Source organism: Diabrotica virgifera, chromosome 9, assembly GCF_917563875.1.
Source record: "Diabrotica virgifera virgifera chromosome 9, PGI_DIABVI_V3a".
Lineage (NCBI taxonomy): Eukaryota > Metazoa > Arthropoda > Insecta > Coleoptera > Chrysomelidae > Diabrotica > Diabrotica virgifera.
The window spans coordinates 209,212,155-209,238,083 of NC_065451.1; the positions used below are offsets into that span (position 1 = coordinate 209,212,155).

The window sequence follows — 25,929 nt, forward strand, 5'->3', positions numbered from 1 at the left end:
TGGAAAAAAATATTTTCCAAATTTTTCTCAAATTTATTGATACTAACTTCGTTTTTATTTATTACACATACGATAACTCTTTTATTATTACTTTTACGAAAAAAGGTATTCTTTATAAAAAGCTCTACATGTCCTAAGACCGAAGATGAAACCATCAGATATCACATTTTATTAATTTTATACGAGGTATGTCAAAAAATATGAATTTCACTCAAGAGTAAAGTACTTTTATTTTTCACAATATTGAAAAGCGTTATTAAAAAAGTTGTTTATAATTAAAAACTATGTTTCAATATGCAATTACATCCTTCTAATTGAAATATTGTGAAATATAAAGGTACTATAATCTTGAAAGAATTTCATATTTTTTGACACACCTCGTATAAAATTAATAAAAGTTGATATATCATGGTTGTGTCTTAGGTTTTAGACCATGCAAAGCTTTTTATGAAGAATAACTTTTTTTCGTAAAATGAATAATACACGAGTTATCATATTTGTAATATTTAAAAACGATGTTGGGTATCCATAAGCTCGAGAAAAAATTTTTATTTCAATTAGAAGCATGTAATTGCATATTTGACCTTAGTTTTTAATTCCAAACAACTTTTTATCATAAGAATTTTCGATATTGAGAGAAATAAAGGTACTTTACCCTTGACCGAAATTAATATTTTTTAACATACCTCGTATAATATTGAGAAAACTTGATATCTGATTATTGAATCTTAGGTTTTGGGGCATGCAGAACTTTTTATAAAGAATAACTTTTTTTCGTAAAATTAATAATAAAAAAGTTTCCCGTATGTTTCCAACTTAAGTAGACACGCTGTATAAATAAGAAATAAAATAAATAAGAAATAAGAAATAAATAAAATATAAATGAGTCAAATTAAATAAATTATTAGAAAAAATTTTTTACTAAGCAACAACATTTTTGTTTTTGTTAGTAGTATTTTGTATTTTGACAACGGCACCCGATTTGGGCGTCGAAACGTTAATAAAAATCATGTTTTAATAATATTGCGGCTTATTTCCCATTCTAAATAGTTAAAATTGTAAAAATGCCACAAGAAAATAGCTTCAGAACAATATTATTAGACACCATAAATATCATATACTCCAACTGATACTGATAATACAGGGTAAAATAGAGAGCAAACGTGGACCCGGAAGAAGAAGTCACTCATAGCTTCAAAATTTACGCCAATAGTTTGTACTAACATCGATCGAGCTATTCAGAAACGCCGCAACCAAAATTAAAATTGCTATGATGATAGCCAACATCCGCAACGGACAAGACATGAAGAAGAAGAAGAAGTTTTAATTCCGTAGCTATGATCCAAAGTATTCTAAATATTGCAGTCCACATAGCATATTTTCTCCACTCTTTCTTTCGTGTTGTTACCTACTATTAATTATCATTATTTTTGTCTTCTTACAGTTTAGATTTAGGCCGCACTTGTTTCTACAACATTATCCATCATCCTTTGGAGCCCCTGCGCACTATCTGCGAGCAATACTGTATCGTCTGCATCTCTAATATTGTTTACAAGTTGGCCATTTACTGCAATACCGCCTTCTGATTCGTCCAAGGCTTCTTTAAAGATGTTTTCAGAAGATATGTTCAGTAATGCTGGTGACAATATGCAACCCTGTCTAACTCATTTTCCGAATGTGAAGATCTCGGACGGTAGTTCATTTTCGAATACCAATACGAAAAAACTGTAACTATTTCCTGCGTAGGATGTGGCGGCCATTTTTATTTATAAACAATTTAGTGTCATATTGAAAGAAGAAGTAGAATACGCAATAAGAAACGCTAAAAATGGAAAAGCAAACGGACCTGATGAAATCCCTACAGAACTGCTGAAGCTTTTGAATGATAAATCCGTAACCATAATATTGCATATATTCAATACAATATACAGTACTGGTATAATACCGCAAGAATGGTTGCTGTCTACGTTTGTCACCATACCGAAGAAAACTAAGGCAATGCAATGTTCAGATCATCGAACAATCTCCTTGATGAGTCACCTGCTTAAAATATTTGTTAGAGTCATTCACAACCGAATCTATCAAAAACTAGACATCGATATTAACGATACACAGATGGGATTCAGAAAAGGATTAGGTACAAGGGATGCTCTCTTTGCCTTGAACGTTCTAACACAGAGATGCCTAGATGTTAACCAAGAGGTACACGCCTGCTTTGTAGACTTTGAAAAGGCCTTTGGCAAAGTACGCCACAGTAAACTCAAAGAAATCCTGGAGAGTAAGAACATTGACACCAGAGACATACAAATAATATTAAATCTGTACTGGAATCAGCGAGTTAATATAAAAATAGAAGAACAAACATCGGACGAAATAGAAATACGTAGAAGAGTACGACAGGGTTGTATATTGTCACCGCTCTTATTTAATATCTACAGCGAACAAATATGCCAAGAAGCTCTCTCATATGCAAACGAAGGGATAATAGTCAATGGAGAAGTTATCAATAACATTCGATATGCTGACGATACTGTGATAATGGCAAGAACAGCGGAAGATCTACAACATTTAGTTGAAACTATGAATGAGATATGTAATAACTACGGCATAAGGATGAACGTCAAAAAAACCAAATATATGACCTTCAGTAAGAATCCAATAAATGACACTAGTATCACAATAAACGGTACCCAACTTGAAAAAGTAAACGAATACAAATACTTGGGAACCCTTATCAATGAAACAGGTGACCAAAATCACGAGATAAAAAGACGTATTGAAATTGCCAGGTCTACTTTTATAAAAATGAAAAAATTATTTTGTAATCGTGATATTAGTATTCATCTACGAACTAGAATGTTAAAATGCTATGTATTCAGTACTTTGCTCTACGGTGTGGAGTCATGGACTCTTAAACAGAGGAATATTAAAAATCTTGAAAGCTTTGAGATGTGGTGCTACCGCCGTATACTACGAATAAGTTGGGTGGATAAAATTACAAATGAAGAAGTAATACGCAGAATAAATAACGAGCCAGAAGTTCTACGGAGTATAAAAAAGAGAAAACTTGAATACTTAGGCCACCTGATGAGAGGACAAAAGTACATATTCCTACAAAATATAAATGCAAGGAAAAATCCAAGGACGAAGAAATCCAGGCCGTAGAATAATGTCCTGGATGAGAAATTTGAGAGAGTGGTTTGGCTGTACCACTAACGAATTGTTCAAAACAGCAGTAAATAAAATTAGAATCGCCCTAATGATATCCAATCTCCGATAGGAGAGGCACTCAAAGAAGAAGAAGTGTCAAAAAACGACCTTTTTCCTTTTTTTTTTTAAATTAATGGAAAACAGTAAGACTTATGGTTTTCTTAGTACAAACATCTTCGAGAGAAAGGAAAAAGCTTTAAAATTACGTATTACAAAGTTTAATATACTCATTTATTGTTAATATAATTGCGAAGAAAGGTCGAAATTTCAGAAAAATTAATTTCATAATAACTATTATAAAATTAGGTGTACAGCTTTGAAATTTTTGTAAATGAGGGTTCTTTGATGTGGCAAAAATTTCAAAGCGAGTCATTCAATTGTTTAAATTTTATTCAAATTTTTTATCCCAGAGAGCTTTTTTTGCAATAAGTCAGAAAAACTAATGTTAGAACCATTCTACAATTGTGAAATGAAAGAGCATGAGCTAAATTTTCAAATTAGTTTAAAAAAAGTGAATAAAAACTGCATTTATTAGTAATAAATAATTATGCAAAAATATCGTCAATTTTTCATTATAAACTTTTTGATAACTTTTTTTATCAAAAAAATCTATTTTTTTACCGTGTTTTAGGTGTACCACTACCAAGTAATGTTATGTATATGATAATTGATGAAAAATTGTAATAAATATATCTAATTTATTAGATAAAAAAATAAAAAATTTACAAGGAAAAATTGGCCATACTTTTGCATAATTATTTATTACTAATAAATGCATTGTTTATTCACTTTTTTAAACCAATTTGAAAATTTAGTTCATGCGCTTTCATTTGACACCTGTAGAATGGTTCTAATATCAGTTTTTTCTAACTTATGTTATTGCAAAAAAAAAGCTCTCTGGGATAAAAAATTTGAATAAAATTTAAACAATTGAATGAAGCACTTTGAAATTTTTGTCACATATTAAGCACCAAAGAACCATAATTTGACAAAAATTACAAAGCTGTACACTTATTTTTGCAATAGTTTTGTAAAATAATTTTTTTTAATTTCGAGCTTTTTTCGCAATTATATTAACAATAAATGAATATATTAAACTTTGTAATACACCATTTTAAAGCTTTTTCCATTCTCTCAAAGATGTTTGTACTAAGAAAACCATAAGTATTACTGTTCTCCATTAATTTGAAAAAAAGCCGGTTTTTGACACAGTCTATAAATAAAAATGGGCGCCAGATCCTACGCAGGAAATAGTTAGGTACAATTTGTTCTAATAGGTATTACCTGTCAAAAAACGCTTCAGTACCCTGGGTGTTGAAGTGCCATGGAAGAAACCTTATTACCCTGGACTAAAATCCCTTAAAGGATGAGTAACACGACTCACACGAAGAAAAAGTTCTTTATAGTTTCTTCCCACCCTTCTTCTGATACATATATTATTTTGACTTTTTCGTTGTTATTTTTTTAAATATTTCAATATTTTCTATAATTCGATTTCCTTGCTCCTTATGTATTGTTCAATTTGTCTACATATGCCTTTACATTATTCATCCTTTTTTCACGTTCTTCGTTTTTCTCTGTTTTTATTTATCTAATTGTAGTGACCAGAGTGGTCAGAGAGTCAGTGGTAGAGTAAAGGTTTCTACATATGACCATGCACTCATCGTTTCCGTCACGTAGCGTAGTCTCCAAAAAACCTGATTTTACAATTAGGTGTCTGATACGATACGTTCCAGACAGTGTGGATTGTTCATATTTAAAATCATTATAATCAATATTTTTCGGAAACTAAACTACGTGCTGGAAACGATGAGTGCATGATAATATGTAGAGTGTAGAGACCTTAAAGGCTGATTTATGTTAGGACTGGGCGTGCATTATACGTAGCGTAGAACAATAGAAAGCGCACGTCGCATCACGTCCCCGGAGTCTCCCCGTTCCGTTGTATGGTAAACTAGCCAATGCTTTTCATATGAGACGATCCTTCAATGTGCGCCGTAAGGCAGGCCGCACATCAAAGAAACATGAAACATAAATTACGTTTCATGGAAATAAACCACTGTTAAACAAATATATGTCCGGCCATTTATGAAACTCTCCGAAAATAAAAATGTGTCATGAGCATGAATCACACTCGTTTCATTGGTAGGCGGACTTTGAGATTTGTTTAGGAATGTTTTCTTTTCATGAAACATGTTTTTCGTTTCATGTTTCATGTTTTTCGTTTCATGTTTCTTTGGTGTGCGGCTTGGCTAAGACATCTCTGTGTCGTCCACGTCCCTTGAAGGTATCAGTCCTCACATATTTGTAATAAATACTTAACAATTTTTAAAATAAAGTTTATTTGAATACAATTTAACAGATAATTTATAATTACAAGGTTGTTTATTTTACTAAATTCTTCTTCTTTCTCTCTATAAGCAATGATACTTGTTCATTTGCGGATTTGTACTTCTACGAAAGGTTCTCATTACCTTCAATACTTCTTCTACCGTTTATTGATTTGTTTCTCTACTATATTAAGCAACTAAATAGCTATTTTCAACGAAAACTTTTCGTTTATAAATTTGCAAAAGTCTGTGTGTTATTGCGTCGCCGCTCCTGCAATACTTAAAGCAGGTATATCGATGGATTCTTATGTAGTTTTGCCTTCTGAATCCAAATCTGAAAACGTCATTTCGATATCTCTAACCGTTTTCGAGATAATCGACCTCAAAGTCAAAAATGTGACGTCACAATCCGGTTATCTCCTACAGACGCACTAAACGTCAGTTCAAATGGTTGATTAGGAAGTAGGCTACTTTTCAAAAAGCTAAACATCAAACTCAATAAGTTACGAGTAGACTAGTAATAATTATCTAGTAGTTTTACAAATGTTTGACATTTCTCTTCCAGAATTGAACAAGCGCTGTCGTATTTTTGTGTGACTATAAAAAAATCAATCTACCTTCTTACATCTTATATCTTATAATACATCAAATATCGAATCTTGTGTAAGTAAACCGTTTATTCCTTTAATTTAATTGTAAATTCAGGTTATATAAATATATTGTACGTATATAAATTATTTTTGAAATTAAAAACCATTGAACGTAATGCACAACAAGGTACCTATATTATGTGACATGTGACGTTTTCTAATTAATGAATTTGAATAATTTTAACAATATTTGGTTATTTTGAATTATTATTTAATCTCGATTTGTTAAGCAAAGCATAATATTAGGTTATTTACATTTGAGTTTGACACTTCGTGTCGTGAATGTCAAACTAAATTTTAAATTATTTAGCTATTAATAAAATATAAATGACATTTTATAGTGAATTTAATTATTATATAAAATAATATGTGTTATAAATATATAAAAATACAATTTGAGTATATGTATTTTGAAAGCAATAATACATATACTATATTAATAATGAATCAGTAGAAACCTTGTAGAAACGATTATATTTAAATTTGGTACGACCACACACTCAAAACACAAGTACGCAAATACGGTTGCGTGAAGCGTGGCGCAGACCCGTGGAATTTACGAGACTCGTTCGGTCTGTTGATCCAAGTCAAGTTCATCAGTAAAAAGTATCTTTATCATGTATGTATTATTTATTTTACAATATTGGAAAATTGTTATTTAAAATATGGTTTGGAATAAAAAAGTATGTTCTGATATATGAAATTACATCCTTCTAATGGAAAAAAATAATTGACGAATTTTCTCAAATTATGGATACCAACATCATTTTCATTTATAACTCTTGTATTTTTAATTTGACGAAGAAAAGTTATTCTTCATAAAAATCTCTTCTTGGTCTAAGATTTATGATGCAACCATCATGAATCAAATTTTATTAATTTTATACGAGGTATGTAAAAAATACGAATTTCGAGTAAAGTATCTTTATAATAGTTCACAATATTTAAATTAGAATGATATACTTGCAGATTAAAACATAATTTTTAATTCTAAACAGCTTTTCGTAATAGCAATTTTCTATATTATGAATTTAAATACGTATATAAACAAAGTTTTCGTTATGATAATGCTCGCATTTTCAACTTGTTTATTTTTAATTTGACGAAGAAAAGTTATCCTTCATAAAAAACTCTTCATGTTCTAATATTTATGATGCAACCATCATGTATAAAATTTTATTAATTTTATACGAGGTATATAAAAAATATGAATTTCGATCAAAACATAATTATTATTTCTAAACTACTTTTCATAATAGCAATTTTCCATATTATGAATTAAAATACGTAAATAAACAAAGTTTTCGTTATGATAATGCTCGCATTTTCAGCTTGTTTTTTATTTTATTTGACTATTTAACAAATTTATTCTTTACTAATGAATAGCAGGTATTTTTTTAGTTGTTGAAAAAACGCTGGAAGAATACTCTCGGTGGAAAATCTATACTAAAGTTGGATCTCTCATCTTCATTCGCGACTACCTGCAAAAACTTTAATTTAACAATCCGATTAATATACAGGGTGATTAATAGATTGTAGAAAATAAAATTATTAAATAAAATGACAACTTACATCATGCTCTATAGAATTTTGAAAATTCTCTCCATTGTTGTTTCTCATCATTACTAAAAAATTTACAATTCATTTTAATTCAATTATTTACATGTATGAGTGCGCTAAGAACTGGCAAAATGACGCAAAAGATGAAAAACATATGTTGTAAAATAAAAAGAGATCAAACTAGTAGAAGTAGGAAATTATCGGTAGAAACCTATAAATTTACATTATATTACATTACCACTATCGATAGTTTCCCACCTTTAAGGCGAGGCCTCATTAGTGCACTGCGCTGCGTTGCGTTACGACGTCGCAACGGAACAAGGCAGAGGCGAGGCCCATTAGTGCGTTGCGCTGCGTTGCTTTGCGACGTCGCAACGTAACGACGCATTGTATGCCACACTTGCCTTACGATGACCTATTATACTGTTACATTGTGAACATACCTGAAGGGGTTATAATAAGGCCATCCAAAATTTTAATCCTGGGCAATCTGTGCTGAACAATTTGTCTGAGTCCAAGACTTAATGTGATTCCTGGATTTCCCTCAATATATAGTTCTTCGATATTTTCGCAAAATTTAAGGAAATCGATCTCATCTAGAGATATCATATTTCTAAAAAAACATGTTTTATAAGCAGTTGAAAGATTGATAAATTTTGTACACACTTGAATGAATAAAAGAAGTGAAAAAAAATCGTATATTAAAGTGTGTGAAGGTATTTTATTTTCCTTAGCGAAGCGGTTTCTACAAAATTGTCATCTTCAGAGCTAATGGTCAATGTATAAAATAAGAAGTACCACTACTTAGTATCTGAAAGACCCTACCTTCGCACATCCAACACTCGAACATTGTTCAAAAATGCACATGGTGAAAGGGTATTAATTTCATTATTAGCTATGTAAAGCTCTTCCAAATGTTCAAATCCAAAAACACCATCTATGCAAGTCAAACCGCATCTATTCACCCTTAGAATTTTTAAATTTTTCAACCCGAATCCGAGATCTCTTAAGGAAGAAACAACGCTCCCATCAAGAGTGAGCTCTCTTAGGGCCGGTGTGTAAAAACTTAAATATTGGAGGGTGGTTTCACGGGAAATAACACGTAACTTTAGTTGGGTAACTGTTGTAAGGTCTTCTGTGTCTGTCACTTGAACCTAAAAAAAATTATATTATATATAAACGATCACGATCCTCAAATAAAGACTGACATAGAAGAAATTGCCAGTTACTCCCTAATATAAGACAGACGACTGCACCCCTTTAAATGGTAGCACTCCGCGGTTTTTTCATATTTAGAGGTCCATTGACTATATTAAATAGTTAAACCCCGTTAACGGTGTAGTTCCTTTCTAAAATACATAATCAATAGCCTATTGAGGGTGTTTTCAATGTCAAACGCTGAGCGCACATACAGTGCGCTGGAATAAATTGTTACCCCCCATATTAACTTATTTATTTTTAGCACATAAGCAAAACGCTCGGACAGGTCGATTTTTAAAATAATCATAGTATGTTATAGCATCAATGTTTCGAACTTTGCGCGATTCCTCTTCAGGTGACAGGCACAACTTTGATTTTTTTAAATGGGAAAGTACATCATGTGGTGAAAGTACACCAGACGACTGCAAAACCACCTTTAACAGGCTATCGAAGAACCTTATGAGGCCTCAGACAAACAGAAGACTAAAGCGCCACACTCCAAGTGACCTACCAACAAGATTTTCTAACAAAAATAATATTTTTCTGCAGCTATTTCTTTGTGGCATTTATGTAATTTACTATTCAAACTGGGAAATAAGCCACAATTTAACTTAAAAAATGAATTTATTGACGTTTCGACTTCCACCTCGGACATCGTTATCAAAATACAAAATATTAATGATTTAAGTAATTTAAGTAATTTAATCTGGCTCATCCATAATATAAAAGAACTATCCGAGAAACTTAAAACAATAGGAAATAAATTCAACATTTCAACAACATTCAAGGCAACAAACACATTGAGATCTATTTTATCTACAACTAAATCTAACAATGAACAAGACAGAACGAAGAATTGTATTTATGAAATACCTTGTGAATGCGAACAATTTTATTTAAGAGGATCGGTACGTATTTTGGGCTGCAGTGCTATTCAAATGGGGATTCATTTTTTTCGAATCCTGAGAAAACTAATAAGTATTTTTGAAAAATTTAAACGCAGAATGAAAGATTACGTTATTAGCGAGGGCCGAAAGTCCCTGAGAACTTCTATAATGTTTATTTTAATTAGTTACAGGGGTGAAAAACTAAAAGAAAATTTAGTATGATTTTTAATTTCAAATATATCATTCAAAATAAACTTTTTATTTATTCTAAGGGACTTTCGGCCCTCGGTAATAATTTAGTCTTTCATTCTGCGTTTAAATTTTTCAAAAATATTTATTGGTTTTTTCACGATTCGAAAAAAATGAACACAATGCCGTGGTAATATTTTCCAAATCTATCTTTGTCTTACAACGCACTCAGCCGAATATAATATTGTCAGTCAGACACTGACAATCAGTGACAATTTTAAATATTTGACACTGCATCGGGAATATGTTGAGTTATTGATTAAATATTATTGATATATATTGTATTTGATAAATAATTGATTTAAGACGTGAACTTAATAAAAAGTTATTTATTGTGTATTATTTGTGGAAGATCCAAGCAGAGAATACATCAGGATAATATATTCTGTGATCCAAGTATTTTGTTGTTAAAGACGTCCAAAATTGTAAGCGTTCCATAACAATATATTATTAAAAAATCACTTTAATATTTTTCCTCTTTTCTCGATTGAGTATTAGTCTTTGTTGTACAAATAAATTATTACAATCACTGAATACATAGTTAGTGAAAAAATTATCACATTTATTAACTGAATTAATAATTTGCAATTATAAAAATAACAGTTATCTAAGAACATTCAAAACCCATCTCTTTAAATTAATGATAGCATTTTCAAGTAGAATGACATTCTAGTAATGTTTACATATCCATACCAGTGTGAATTTTACTACACGTAATTTGCCGTGTAAAGACAGAACAAGTAGGGATACACGTAAAATATTTGCGAATTATGTACCCATAGCCTTAAGTGAAACATCAAGACCATTAAACGTTAGAATAAGTGAACATCAGTTTTATATTAAAAATAGAGAAATGTTGAATTGGTTGCATATGCGAATTCATTTTGAATGAAGTAAACAAACATATATAATAACCTATAGATTAGGTACGGTATGGGCCGCTCTGTGCATCGAGGTGTAATGCCAATATTAAGGATTCTCGGATTGTTCTTGTCTGTCACATGCTCGGGATTGCTTGGTTAACAAAGATAGATAGATCGGCTGTTTCCGCGTTACGCTGTTTTGCTCAGTGTGCCTTGTCTACGGTTAATATGTCTATGAAAAAAACAGACGTATTCGCGATCATTTATTGTTTAACTTCTGACGACCGCTTTCGCTCTCTACAATATTCAGAGATATGTCCGTCCGTCCGTCCGTACGTCCGTAGAAGAAGACGAAGATGAAGACCTGTTAAAAGATAGAAAACGCACATAGGAAAAGCTATGATAGATAGAGCCCTCAGAGAAAATAGAGTGCTGTGGGGGACAAAAACGGCGAACTCATAATGGGAAGAAGCCGAAGAAATGTATATTCCATGTTCAGGAAAATTTATTTTATATTAAACCAATACTTACCAACAAATCTCTTAAGCTTTGTTCCAGTGGAACGTGCAGAGATTCTTCTAAAGTAACATCGACATTAGTGTCTATAAAAGAATCGTCACTGCCATATATATCTGATAAAGAAGAAATACTATGGTCGGAAATTGATCTTAAAATAATCGTAACATGGTCGTTGTTTCTGGGAACTTCTTCGTCTGACAACTGAGAATCTAAATTAGGAGGCATTGTTACATATGGTTACATAAACTGAAACGACCACTTGAATTTCGATTAACTTCTGGAAGGTATCTTAGCAACCAGTAAATGATTATTGATTGAGGTATTAAGAAACAAACAAAAGTTTTAATCTTTTTCATTTTCCTAACAATTTTACCAGCAAAGCTTAATTATTTCTCGATTTAATTTTATCTCAGATTTAACTAGCTCCTGTATTCATAGATTTCTGCCTACTATTCCCATAATGGTATATGGTATAGTAACTAAATTATCCTTAAATTGGATGCGTAGACACGTCCAAAAAGAGCGACAGTGAAATGACATGAGAATGTCCTCTTATTTAGGTTTATACAGCGACAATAGGTAGGTCAGAAAATTGCTATAAAATTTACTAATAGCTTATAATATTATGATTTCTTTTGTTTTTATACAGACAAATAGATCGTATTGAAACACCAATCTTTACGAAGTCTGTAACAGAAAAAAAAAACAAATATTTATTTAAATATTAGATTCCCTCACAAGCTGTAATGTTCCGCCTATGATTCAAAAATAATGTATTTTGCTAACTTCACGTTAGTGTTGAGTTTGACTTTGACTTGACCATGACCAGTTTGACGTTTTAAAACAGATTTGTTTTGTAGTTTTCTTTATATTTTTTATTTTTTAATAAAACATATATTTTAACACCAAGATTTAAATAAAATTTCTTAAAATGTCAGCAGATAATCACAGTAAATGTAGAATTTGTTTAAATATGGACAACGAATTAAATATGAATCCCTGTTTTGATGTAAATGTAGATCAAATTTGTCTGGCATCAGTTTTTACAAATATCACAGGGATAAAGGTAAGCTCTTACATTTTATAACATCTTAGAACAACTAAAATAATACTTGGTCTTTACAAAACTCAACAGACCTTGAACGCCTATGGCTAAAAATACAATTTTATAACACAATAATATAATACCTATACATTACAAATCTTCCATCAAGTCTACTTCTTGTCCAATCATACTCCTTGCTAATTGAATATTCCTCCATCCATCCCTGTTTTGTTATTTCTTCCCAACCAATAATTCCCTCATTTCTGATACAGTAAAATCTTGATAGAACGGACTTCGGATATAACAGACCAAAAATCAGATCAAATGTAAAAAAAATTGAATTTAAGAAAATATAAAAAATCGAATTCTACAAGGAAAAACAAAAAGGAAACATCTCAGCACTGCTTTGTGCTAACGCCGATGAATCGCATGGATTGACTACTTTAATAATTATTATTGTTGGTAAATCTCGTAAACCTAGTGTTTTCAAAGATATAATTATCAAAAGGCATCATCTGCCCGCTTCATATTATAGTTCTAATAGGGCATGGTTCACCAGAGATATTTTCAAAAATTTGTTTTTAAAGGATTTGTACCTGCAGTGAGAAAATTTTAAGAGAAGAAACTGGTAATAATGCCTAAAGAGGTGAAATGATTGTCGATTTTCGAAAAAGTTCCTGCTAATCCCCCTGAAAGTATTCTAAATTCAGAAGATCATCATCATCTTGGTGCTAAAGCCCTTAGAGGGCCTTGACCTTCTCAAGCTTTCTACGCCATTCTGTTCTGTCCCTTGCTTGCATTTTCCAGTTGCGATTCCAATCTTCTCGGCACTTGTGTTACCCCGTCCATCCACCTCAGCTTTGGTCTACCCTGTCTTCTCATTCCCACGGGTTGGGTTGTTAGAATATTTTTCAGCAACAAATTCAGAAGATGGCAACTTTAATAAATTGTATGTTTTGCCAAAAACTACATCGTTTATTCAACCCATGAATCAGTGAGTAATTTTGTAGAAAAGTAAAAAAGTAGCGAACAAAACTTTATTCTTTTTTTTTCAAAACTTACAGATTTGTACACTGTATCTAAATATAGTACATACCTACATAATTTCAAAAAAAAATTGATTGATTTTAAACCTATTTTTATAGAACGGCCTTTTGGCTTTAACAGACATCCCGTCCCCCCAATTAGTCCGTTATATCGAGGTTTTACTGTATCTTCCTGTTTGCTGCCAAACCATCTTTGTCTGGGTCTTCCATTCCTTCTTTTCTCGATTGGGCTCTGTTTTAGGAGCATCTTCGTCATTCTCTTCCTTTCCATTCTCATCACGTATCCCATCTATCTCCCATTATTTGCCTTTATGAAGCAACTAATGCTTGGTTTGCTATACAGTTGCTCTAGATCCCTGTTTGTTCGTCGCATCTAATCTTCCACTGTGTTTTTGCCTCCATATATAGCTCTGAGCATTTTCTTTTTCCCATCTTTCCAATTTCTCGTTATCTTTTTTTTATTGTCCATACTTCACTACCATATCATGGGCGTCCTGGGAAAATCCACTAACTCCATTTTTTTGAACTTTGACATTTTAATACCGTTAAATCCACAAATATCAATATGTTAACAGGAAAAACTGTATATCTCCAAATTCGTCAGTGCTTCATACATTTTATTCCTTCTTATCCTATCATAGACTTGTGTAAAATCTAGGAACAATGCATGAAGGGATACCTCATGTTCATAGCAGGTAGTCTGGATTTCTTTTAGTGTAAAAATCTGATCTTTCACTGATCTATTAGCTCTAAAACTTCCCTGATATTCACCTAATTTATTTTCAGCAAATCTGTTGAGTCTCTCTCTTAGTATCAATACCTTAGAAGAAATATCGAATGGAGCATCACCTCTGTAATTTTCACATGCCAATCTATCTTCTTTTTTGTATATGAGGCATGCATACGAGCCCTAACAACTATATGTTGGAACAAGCAGTTATTTGGTGAATAAAATGCCAATTTACCGAAATTATTTTGTTTAATTTTTTTTAAATGTAAATTTATTTATTTATTTATTTATTTACGGGCAAGCCCAATTCAGAAAATATTACAAAAAAATATATTACAAAGACAAAAGCAAAACCATAAACAGTGTCAACACAAAGAACAAATATTATAATATGTATTGGATAACAAAGCTAATAAGTTAAAGGGAAAAAAAGAACATTACGATATAAAGAACAAACAAAGTTTAAGCTTAAAAAATTTCTGATAGAAATTATATCACTAACATTGCATGTTCAACAAATGGTTTTTAAATCTATCCAAGGAATTGCAGAATATATTTAAGTCATTTAGAGAATTCGCAAGTCTAAGTGTTCGTGATAAAAAATTGTTGTAAGTATAGTTATATCTATGAAAGCTTATGTGGAAAGTTTGAGTTTGTCTTGTTGACCGAGTAGGTACAAAAGACCAATTTTTGACAGAAGATCGGGACAGCTATTATTACCATTAATAATGTTGAATAAGATTGTCAGATCTTTTCTTTTTCTGCGGGTTTCTAATGAAGTAATATTCAGTAATAATTCAATATATGTGTAGCTACGATATACAGCGTGTCTACTTGAGTTGGAAACATACGGGAAACTTTTTTATTATTAATTTTACGAAAAAAAGTTATTCTTTATAAAAAGTTCTGAATATTATACGAGGTATGTCAAAAAAAATGAACTTCGTCCAAGAGTAAAGTACCTTTATTTCTCTCAATATCGAAAATGCTTATTCTGAAAAGGTGTTTGGAAATAAAAACTAAGCTCAAATATGCAATTACATGCTTCTAATTGGAAAAAAATATTTTCCAAATTTTTCTCAAATTTATTGATACTAACTTCGTTTTGATTCATTACACATACGATAACTCTTTTATTACTTTTACGAAAAAAAGGTATTCTTTATAAAAAGCTCTGTAGGTCATAAGGCCGAAGATGCAACCAACAGATATCACATTTGATTAATTTTATACGAGTTATGTCAAAAAATATGAATTTCACTCAAGAGTAAAGTACCTTTATTTTTCACAATATTGAAAACAGTTATTAAAAAAGTTGTTTAGAACTAAAAACTATGTGTCAATATGCAATTACATCCTTCTAATTGAAATACTGTGAAATATAAAGGTGCTATAATATTGAGCGAATTTCATATTTTTTGACACACCTCGTATAAAATTAATAAAAGTCGATATATCATGGTTGTGTCTTAGATTTTAGACCATGCAAAGCTTTTTACGAAGAATAACTTTTTTTCGTAAAATGAATAATAAACGAGTTATCATATTTGTAATAATTAAAAACAATGTTGGGTATCCTTAAATTTGAGAAAAAAATTTTTTTTTCAATAAGAAGCATGTAATTGCATATTTGATCTTAGTTTTTAATTCCAAACAACTTTTTATCATAAGAATTTTCGATATTGAGAGAAATAAAGGTACTTTACCCTTGACTGAAATTCATATTTTTTGACATACCTCGTATAATATTCAGAAAATTTGATATCTGATGATTGAATCTTAGGTTTTGGGGCATGCAGAACTTTTTATAAAGAATAACTTTTTTTCGTAAAATTAATAATAAAAAAGTTTCCCATATGTTTCCAACTCAAGTAGACACGCTGTATATGTTGTTTAAAAGCTATGTATCTGAGAAAGGAGAGGAAAAAATATGAAATTAACAACATTTTTTATGATGTATGGTATTATTTCTACGGTTTAATTATATATTTTATGTTGATTACTGTTCAATTAATTGTTTAATAATCGAAAACTGCTGACAACTATATATTGGAACATTTTTTAATTATCCTCGCGTTTTAGCGTGCCTTCCGAGAAACATGTGAAGTTTTATCAGCTTGACAGAAAGAAGGCTTTGAAATCAAACATACGAGGAGCTAGTGTGTTCTCAACAATAATTGTAACGCGTCATTTGAGTTTGAATAAATTAACAACTGTCAGTTTTATTATCAGTTAAAGTACAATAATGGCACGTGGAAATCCTACTGATCCAAAAGTGCGAGAAATTATTATTCATCAGTACCACAAAGGGAAAACAATGTGTGAAATTTCCAGAGAATTGACTGTAGCAACAACTACTGTGTTTAATATAATTACAAATATGGTGAAACTGCCAGTATTGATGTTCGCGGCAAAAACTCAGGCCGTTCAAAAACTGTTTCTCAAAGGAGTGTAAGACATTTAATCAGAATATTTAAGTTGGGAAGAAGAAATACACTACGAGAAGTAACTGCTAGATGGAATAGAGAAACTGGGATGAATATTTCCAGATAATGCTGTCGCAAATATATCGACAAAAGCAGTCTTAGTTAATTGATGGATTCGACCGTTACTTGATGGAAGTTCATTTTATCTAACAATAAAACACTGAAAACGTTTGTTTTCTATACTTCCACAAAATTTATTATAACTAAGTGACTACAGCTGTTTCGGCAGAGTGCCTTTCTCAAGTGATATAGTTTACAATGTGTTTGCCTTTTTAAGTCTTCAACTGAAGTCAAAGTCAAAATTTTATTTACGCATATAGCATTTACAGAGTACGTAGGTATAAAACAACAATAATTATAAAAGTACAAAGGATAGTTATAAGTATAACCTATATAGTCTTACAAAGTTAAATCATTAGAATATACATACAAGTCAAAATATATTAAAAGATTACTAAAACAATAACAAGATGTCGTTGTGACTAGATTTTTTTTTCAATAATTATAAAAACACTGAAACATAATATATATAACAAAAAGTTTGGAGGTAATAAATTTGAAATCAGATTACATATTTAATAAATAAGACACATTTTACCATAATAATTTTAACATTAATTTGATAGAAACTTTTTTATTTTACCACTAAATTTATTAAAACCATCATTAAATAAATCCAAATCACACTTTTGTAACATTTCATTTGTTAATTTGCTCATTCGACAAATAGGCGAGTTAATGCCATAATTGGTTCTATGAAACTCAATGTTAAGTAGTTGGCTATTTCTGGAATTAATAGATGGAACACGCAGGCCAACAGCTGCCAGGAGATCTGGGTCATCAATAATATTATTTATGATTTTATATATTGTACAAATATCTAAATAGTTGCTTCTGGTTTCCAAAGGGGTTAAATTCAAAAGCCTCATGATGTCATTAACATTTATCTCTTCATAAGGTATTTTTAGTTTGTGACCTATTCGTCTCAAAAACTTTCTCTGAACTCGTTCAAGTTTTTCTTTGTGCACAGTGTAATATGGATGCCATATAGGTGCTGCATATTCTAGAATTGATCGCACTAAGGAACAGTAAACTTCCTTTAAAACAAATATATTATTATTATTAACCTTATAAATATGGTTTGAGAAATTTAATTCACTATCAAACCATACACCAAGATCTTTTATTAGGTAACATCTTTCAAGGCCTACCGAATTCAGAGTGTAATTGAAAAGAATAGGCTTTTTTATTCTGCTAAATGTAATAATTTTACATTTATTTATATTTAATGTTAGATTATTAGTATTACACCAATTTGAGAAGATATTGAGTTCTCTTTGTAAGTCTAGACAATCAACTGAAGAGGTTGAGGACCCCACTCCTCAACCTCTTCAGTTGAAGACTTAAAAAGGCAAACACATTGTAAACTATATCACTTGAGAAAGGCACTTTGCCGAAACAGCTGTAGTCACTTAGTTATAATAAATTTTGTGGAAGTATAGAAAACAAACGTTTTCAGTGTTTTATTGTTAGCAGTCTTAGTTTTTATAAGGTATGTTTGATAGGTTCTTATTTGCGATATAAATTTTCTATTTTTTATTTATTCGAATATGCCAAAGAAAAACCATTGTTGATGGAAACTCAGAAAAGGAATCGTTATATTTGGGCTAAATGAAAAACTTTCGTGTAGCAAACTTGACTGGAACAAAGTTATCTATAGCGACGAAAGCAAATTTGATGTCTGTGTAGGAGATTACCGAAAGCGTGTGATTAGGGAAAAGACAGAAGCATTCCATAAAGATTATCTCAAAAGAACTGTAAAGTTTTCACAGGGCATCATGGTGTGGGGTTGTATGTCGGCCAAAGGGATGGGAACTTTACATTTTATTGAAGGTATAGTAAACGCAGCCAAATATTAAGATATCCTTGAACATTCATTTTTACCAAGTGCGGCAACATTATATCCATCCGGAGATTTTATCTTTCAACAGGACGGAGCCTCATGCCATATGGCTAAATCTACCAAAAAATGGATGGGAGAACATGACATTAAAGTTTTGTCACATCCTTCTAGTAGCCCGGATCTTAATCCAATAGAGACACTTTAACACAAAATGAAACAACACCTAAGAAATAACCCTCAGCATACTTTGCCGCAACTACGTACTAAATTGCAAGAAATATGAGATAGTTTCACCCCTGAATTCTGTGAAGGCCTAGTTGATAATAAACTAGTTGATAATGCCTAGTAGAGTTCAGGCTGTTATTTAAGCTAAGGGTGACGTTACTCTTTATTAATTTTTATTTTAATTTGTTAAAAACCCCTTGCTCCAATATTTAGTTATCAACCTTTTTTCGATTATCCAACAATTAATTAAGTAGAAATCAACATAAAATATATAATTAAATTGTACACACCAAAAGAAATGTTGTAATTGCATATCTACAATTAAAAAAAAATTAAATAAAAGAATTTCGGTAAATTGATATTTTATTTGCAAAATAATTGCTTTTTCCAACAAATAGTTGTTAGGGCTCGTAATAGCTTTGGTCCAATCTTTGGACATATTTTCTTCTTCCCATATCCTCTTGATAAGTCTATACATCCTTTTTGTAGTTCTTCCCCTCCATTCTTCATCATTTCTGCAGTTATTTCATTTTCTCCTGGTCTTTTGTTATTTTTGAGCTCATTGCTTATACTTTTTGTCTCTCATTCACTACGGAGTTCTATTATTATGCCATCATCCTCTATAAAGAAATTTTCATTCTAATTTGTATTTAACTTTTTAGATAGAAGACTGTGAATATTTTCCTAAGAAATTATGTCAATCGTGCACGACAAGTATAATCAGCTTTAAAAAATTTCTGGCAGTCTTTCATGAAACTAATGCAAGGCTGAAAAATCAAATATGCAAGATAGAAGATGGTTTTGAAATATCTGATGATGGTAACAGCAATTTTGGTAATTTTGAAATATATAAGAACGATGGCGATTGTGAGATATCAGAGAGCGAAATCCGTGATGTGAAAAAATGTTATAATGGTAATAGTGATAAAGATGAAAAACAAAATGTGGCTTCCAATATTAAAGAAGAAATAAAGTCATCTATTGAAGTTCCACAACAGAAAAACAAACTGCTGCCCAAACAGCATGAGCCACTAAGTGAAGAATATAAAACAATACCGTCTTTTAAATATACCTGTCATTGTGGGGACTGTTTTTTATATAAACCTGGGTTTCGTCAACATATGCTATCTAGACATGACATATTATTAGATGAAACAGACTTTGATAGATATTCCGAAGAAATTGAAGTTAAAATCCCTATTGGTTTTCCAGAATTTGTTGAATCTAAAGTTATAGTGAAGAAAAAGAAAATGCAGTGTCGTATCTGTAATATCAGATTCTTAACCAAAGCAGATGTAAAGGCACACGAAGATATTCACAAGACGTTCGTCTGTGACCAGTGTGGAGCAGCTTTTTTGTATAAAAACTACCTCGCTGATCATTTACGTGTCCATTCTGAAGAAAGACGCTACACATGTCATATCTGCCAGAAGAAATTCAAGCACAGATACACCTACGCCGTCCATAAGAGATCCCATGAAATTACGAGGAACTTTGTTTGTGAAACGTGTGGTGCGTCTTTTAAAACGGAAGGAACGATGCGGACCCATATACATATCAAACACAGTGACATTAGGAACTACTCGTGTCCCAGCTGTAATCTTTGTTTTAACTTAAAGTCCACGTTGGACAAGCATTTTATGCGAAAGCATACTCCAGATAGGAAAAAAAGTTTTGTGTGTAGTAAGTGTGGGGCCGCGTATTTAAATAATAGTACGTTGAAGAGACATGTTGCTGAGAAGCATTTAGGGAAGGCGAAATGTTTTCCGTGTACTATTTGTGAAAATAAAATGTATGTAGTGAAAAAAGGACTGCAGTCGCACATGTTGAAAAAGCATGGAATCGCGGTTGATCAGAATATTTAATAAATATCTCATTTTATTTATTTATGTATTTATTAACCAGAGTACCGTTTTTTACAGTTCAATTTCAGATATAAGTATACTTAATACATATTCTGATTCATGTTATCCATTCAATATTTTATTAATACTCATTTCTTTTTTATTTAAGAACTCATTTTCAGGTATATTCATCAATTGATTTGTTGCCATTCAAATTACGAATTAATTTTCATAAAATATTGTAAAAAATTCTATTTTTCCTAACATCCTTTCTTCTCTCGCTCGCTGTAAATCTGTCAGCCACAGTGGCGGCCCGTGAGGTAGTGCCATAGAGCTATGGCACTACCTTGCTAACTATGCAGAAACATATTTTTTATCTTAAAAACATTTTAATGCCTGTTTATTTTTTTTTGTGAATATTTCTCTTTATTTTTATAAATTATATCAAATCTGGCAACTGTGTAGCGCAATGCAAATCTACCGACTCTGGCCACCCACAGCTGACCGGATAAAGGATGAAAATCATAAAAATCCCAGTGCCGAACGGCATAGTGGCTCGTGAGAAAAGAGAAAGATTGTATGAGCATCCTGTGTAAGTGACAGAGAGAGAGCGGTATTGCACTTTTAACATACGTTTAAATTGGAGTCTCCGTGCCAGGCTCGAAATCTCGAAAAGGAAGTTAGTGGATCTTAAGATACAATGTTTTAGATCTACATATTTCTAGTTTCTTTACGCGTTCGCTTGACGCTATTGTGTTTATTGTCTACTACTGTATTGTATATTTGTGTTTATACTCTACCATATTTTTTAATTTGTAATTATTAGTTAGTGCGTTGTGATCGTGGGTGTCGTAGGTATAAAAATAATATTTTGATTATTTTCTACGTTTAATTTATTTATTGACAATGAATCAAATTAGTATATTAAAAAACTCTTTTGGTGGTTTTTCGTTAGAAAAAAAAACTACAAATTAAAGAACTCGGTCGGCCTTTACCCGATTTAAAAATTGAAAAACAAAGTGGAAATGGACAAAAACTTCGCTGTCGTAAGTTTAATAAAATTATTTATGATAAAAATAGCTGGTTGTGTGGTTGCGAACAAACAGTGGCGTAGCTAGCCCCACAGGGGCCCCCTATCAAAGTTTGTCGCGGGGCCCTTTTCCACGACTGATATGGGATAGTGCTAAAAAATTTTTAACAAAAGCAGCAAAAACGCGTGTATAGAATAGAATAGAAATATACTTTATTGTCACTGAAAATTTTACAATTTTATGGACAAAGCGTAGGGTACAAAGAGTAGGAAAAAAACAACAACAAATACAGTTGACTGAAATTACACAAATCGTCAATATTATTACAAAATAAAAGATAACGAAATAAAACAAAACAATACAGAGTGTTTAATTAATAATTGAAAATATTTTAACTGTAGATTTCTGAGCTCAAAATATTACGGTTTAACCTAAATCACCTACTCCGAAAAGGCTTCCTAAGGGAGCTGGAGCTCTTTAGAGATGGTGCCTTTTAATTAGTTTTTTTGAAATACCTCTAGAATACATCTATTTATAAAAACTAAAACTGGTGCGGCTATTTATCTTCCAGAGATAAATCTATTTCATAAATTGCGAGTTTCTAGTACCGGTCATATGCATCCTGTTTGGGTAGGGCAACGGTTATTTTGTCGCATAACTTCTTTGTCTTTAACTTTTAAGCATTTTTGACACTGGATTATTAAATTGTATGGTATTCTAGTACTAAAAGTTACTCTTACTTTAAGTCGGTAGGATACACCGTTTTCTAAAAAAATCGATTTGAAATTTTTTCGTTCTTAAATTTGATCAAAATTTAAAAAAAATTAAAAAAAAACGGTGTATTTTACCGACCTAAAGCAAGAGTAACTTTTAGTACTAGAATACCTCATAATTTAATAATCTAGTGTCAAAATTAAAGACACAAAAAATAATGCAATAAAATAATCGTTGACCTACTCAAAACGCAAGCATATGACCTGTACTAGAAAATCGCAATTGATGAGATCGATTAAACGTGCCAGTTCTCGTTTATTGTTTTCATAGTTTTTTTTTTTTAATTTTTTTCAAATTAAAAAACACAAAATTTTTACATCGACATTTCTAGAAAACGGTGCATTCTACTGACTTAAAAGCAAGAGTACCTTTTATTACTAGAATGCCTCACAATTTAATAATCCAGTGTCAAAAAGGCTTAAAAGTTAAAGATAAAAAAGGAAGATAAATAGGCGTACCAGTTTTGGTTTCTCTGAATAGAAGCGTTCTGGAGGTATTTAAAAAAAACTAATTGAAAGATGCCTTTTTCAAAGAGCTCTAGCTTCTGTAAGAAGTATTTTCAGACTAGGTGATTTGGGTTAAATCTTAATACATATAATATTTTGAGCCCAGGAATCTACAATTAAATTATTTCCAATTATTGATGAAACACCCTGTATATTGCAAAATTTAAATAAATTGCAAATTACATAATACAACCTTAGGAACTAATAAGTTCAGCGTATAACACTCAAATATAGATAATAATAATAAATCTAATAAACTCTAATAACGCAAATAAAAGTTAAAAAACAGATTTGAATTGACTCACTGTTTTAAAACAGATTCAGTTTTTTCAAGCCAAGGGTGAATAGACATTGAAAAGGAGCGTACACAAAGAAGCTCTGTTCGTTAACGGCGAGCGACCGGCAAATAGATATACCTAAATACAATTTATAGATAAAGAACAGATTACACGAAAATATACGCAAACAATACACAGTGTTTCAATGTTTCAAATTATCAAAGGTAAAGCGATTACAAACATTGCAATTTCGCATTATACATTATACAATGTCTCACACAGCCAACGGTGATTAAACAATAAGAAGTACATAGCTTGAAAACAAAAAATGTCTGTTGTTATAGAACGGCGAGAGGCAGAAAATAGATAGGTACCTGTACAGTACATAAATATAGTTTATAGTAAAGAATCCATTACACGAAGTACATAGCTTGAAAACAAAAAACGTCTGTTGTTACAGAACGGCGAGAGGCAGAAAATAGATAGGTACCTGTACAGTACATAAATATAGTTTATAGTAAAGAATCCATTACACGAAAATGTCGATATCCCAACAATATATGTACACTGTTTCAAAGCGTTTTAATAGTGAAATAATTGCAGAATATTTTGTTCAATTTTTTGAATAGAATTTTGTTTCGACATGCCGCGTTGGGGCCCCTGAATGTCGGGGGCCCCGTATAATTGATACGGCGGTAGCTACGCCTCTGCGAACAAACTAATAAACTCTTCTGTTTTGTATGCGTTTTGTTTGGAGGTGACGAGACTTGGTCAAACAAAGGCACCGATGATCTTGTACATATATGGGAGAAATTGAAATCCCATGAAAAATCTAAAGTGCACATGAATAACGTTTTTAGCTTTTCAATGCTTGGTAAGTTAAATATAAAAACCCAATTAAATTCAGCTTATCGTGATACTCTATTTATATTTTATATCCTTTTTGACCATATCGTAAAACTGCCACAAAAAATTTAGGCAGCTGCCCGGATTCTGACACTACCTTCCTAAAGTTATACGAGCCGCCACTGGTCAGCCAGCCAGTAGTCAGAACCTTAGAATATAAAATAAACAGGAAGGAGTCTGTCTCATCTATGAGTCTGTCATATAATATATCAACAACACCTTAAATTGCTAGTGGAAACGGCCATCTTGAACGTCTGTGGATGACTCAATGGATGCGTTCGGACGACCATAGCGGCTGACTGTCAGCCGCTAAAGACTGTTAAACATCGAAAAATGTCTTATCTGGGACATATAGCGAGGGGAAGTCGATATAAAATATTACAAATGAGGCAAAATAGAGGGCCGTAGAGGTGTAGGAAGAAAACAAGTTTCTTGGTTAAAAAACATTCGAGAATGGACTTAGATACCAAATGCTGGACAATTATTCCATATTGCAGAAGATCGAGAAGCCTTCGCAATGGTGATCGCTAACGTCGGATCTGATATGGCACGTGAAGAAGAAAGAACCACAATAAGATAGAGACGATTAGGGATGATATAATAGAAAATTAAATAAAAAATAAAGTTAACTATGTAAGAGCGTGGAGACAAAATAAGGAGGCAGCTAAATTTAAATGTTGAGAAACTATATTAAGTCCAAGGATTTATTAAACTACATATAGATACATGTATAGATCCACCTTTATAAAACGAAGCACAGCAGTTAGTCCAGAAAGCCACTGCGCATCCGCTAGGAAAAATATTCTAATTCGGATTTTTTGCACAATCTTACTCAAAAAGGACTCCTTTTAACAAATTTGCATGTTGCCAGAACCAAAAGGTGGTCAAAAATTTTTTAAACGTTTTTTTTTGTTTTTTTCCTAAAATAATTTTGTTTGCATGGAAAAAAGTTTTTTTAGGTTTTTTGGATCATTCCAAACAGAAAAGGTCTTTGGTGACTTTTCTCTAAAAATGATAGTTTTTGACATATAAGCGATTAAAAATTGAAAAATTGCGAAATCGGCCATTTTTAACCCTCAAAAACTATATGAAAAACTGAAAATTTGAATGTTGCCAAGATAGGTACATATTCTTTAAACATCGATTGATGAAATCCCGAAGAGTTTTTTGCAATACAATATTCAAAACTCCTTTGTTTTTTAATTGCTAATCAAGCGTGCGCGACACTATTTTCCACCGACAGTATGGTGCAAATGAAACGAATAAATTCGTTATTTCGTAAACCGGCGACTTTAAGGAAAAATCCCGAAACAGGTCGATTTTTATTTTTAAGTTATGATATTGTGGCACATATGGTATACTAGTGACGTCATCCATCTGGACATGATGACGTAATCGATGATTTTTTTAAATGAGAATAGTGGTCATGTGCTAGCTCATTTGAAAGGTTCTTCAATTCTCTATTCAGTAATATAAACATTTACATAATTATTTATACAGGGTGTCCAAAAAAATTTTATTGAATTAAATTATTTGACAAAAAAAGAAGTAGAAGGACACCCTGCATAAATAATTATGTAAATGTTTTCATTACTGAATAGATAATTGAAGAACCTTTCAAATGAGCTACCACACGACTCCTATTCTCATTTAAAAAAATCATCGATTACGTCATCACGCCCATACG

General features: G+C 31.5%; 2 protein-coding genes across 2 annotated transcripts; one reads left to right on the plus strand and one right to left on the minus strand.

Annotated features, from left to right (window-relative positions):
* Nucleotides 1-7,416: 7,416 nt before the first annotated feature.
* On the minus strand, nucleotides 7,417-11,861 carry LOC114327622 (leucine-rich repeat-containing protein 56). The gene is made up of 5 exons (XM_028276293.2): nucleotides 11,481-11,861; nucleotides 8,576-8,904; nucleotides 8,194-8,363; nucleotides 7,763-7,815; nucleotides 7,417-7,671 (listed from the first exon to the last, which is right to left on the minus strand). Exons 1-5 carry the CDS (start codon nucleotides 11,691-11,693, stop codon nucleotides 7,588-7,590), a joined length of 849 nt encoding a protein of 282 aa, XP_028132094.2. The 5' UTR covers nucleotides 11,694-11,861; the 3' UTR covers nucleotides 7,417-7,587.
* A 422-nt stretch (nucleotides 11,862-12,283) lies between these two features.
* On the plus strand, nucleotides 12,284-20,788 carry LOC114327650 (gastrula zinc finger protein XlCGF26.1). Its single transcript, XM_028276321.2, has 2 exons — nucleotides 12,284-12,534; nucleotides 19,566-20,788. Exons 1-2 carry the CDS (start codon nucleotides 12,400-12,402, stop codon nucleotides 20,766-20,768), a joined length of 1,338 nt encoding a protein of 445 aa, XP_028132122.2. The 5' UTR covers nucleotides 12,284-12,399; the 3' UTR covers nucleotides 20,769-20,788.
* The last annotated feature ends 5,141 nt before the right edge of the window (nucleotides 20,789-25,929 follow it).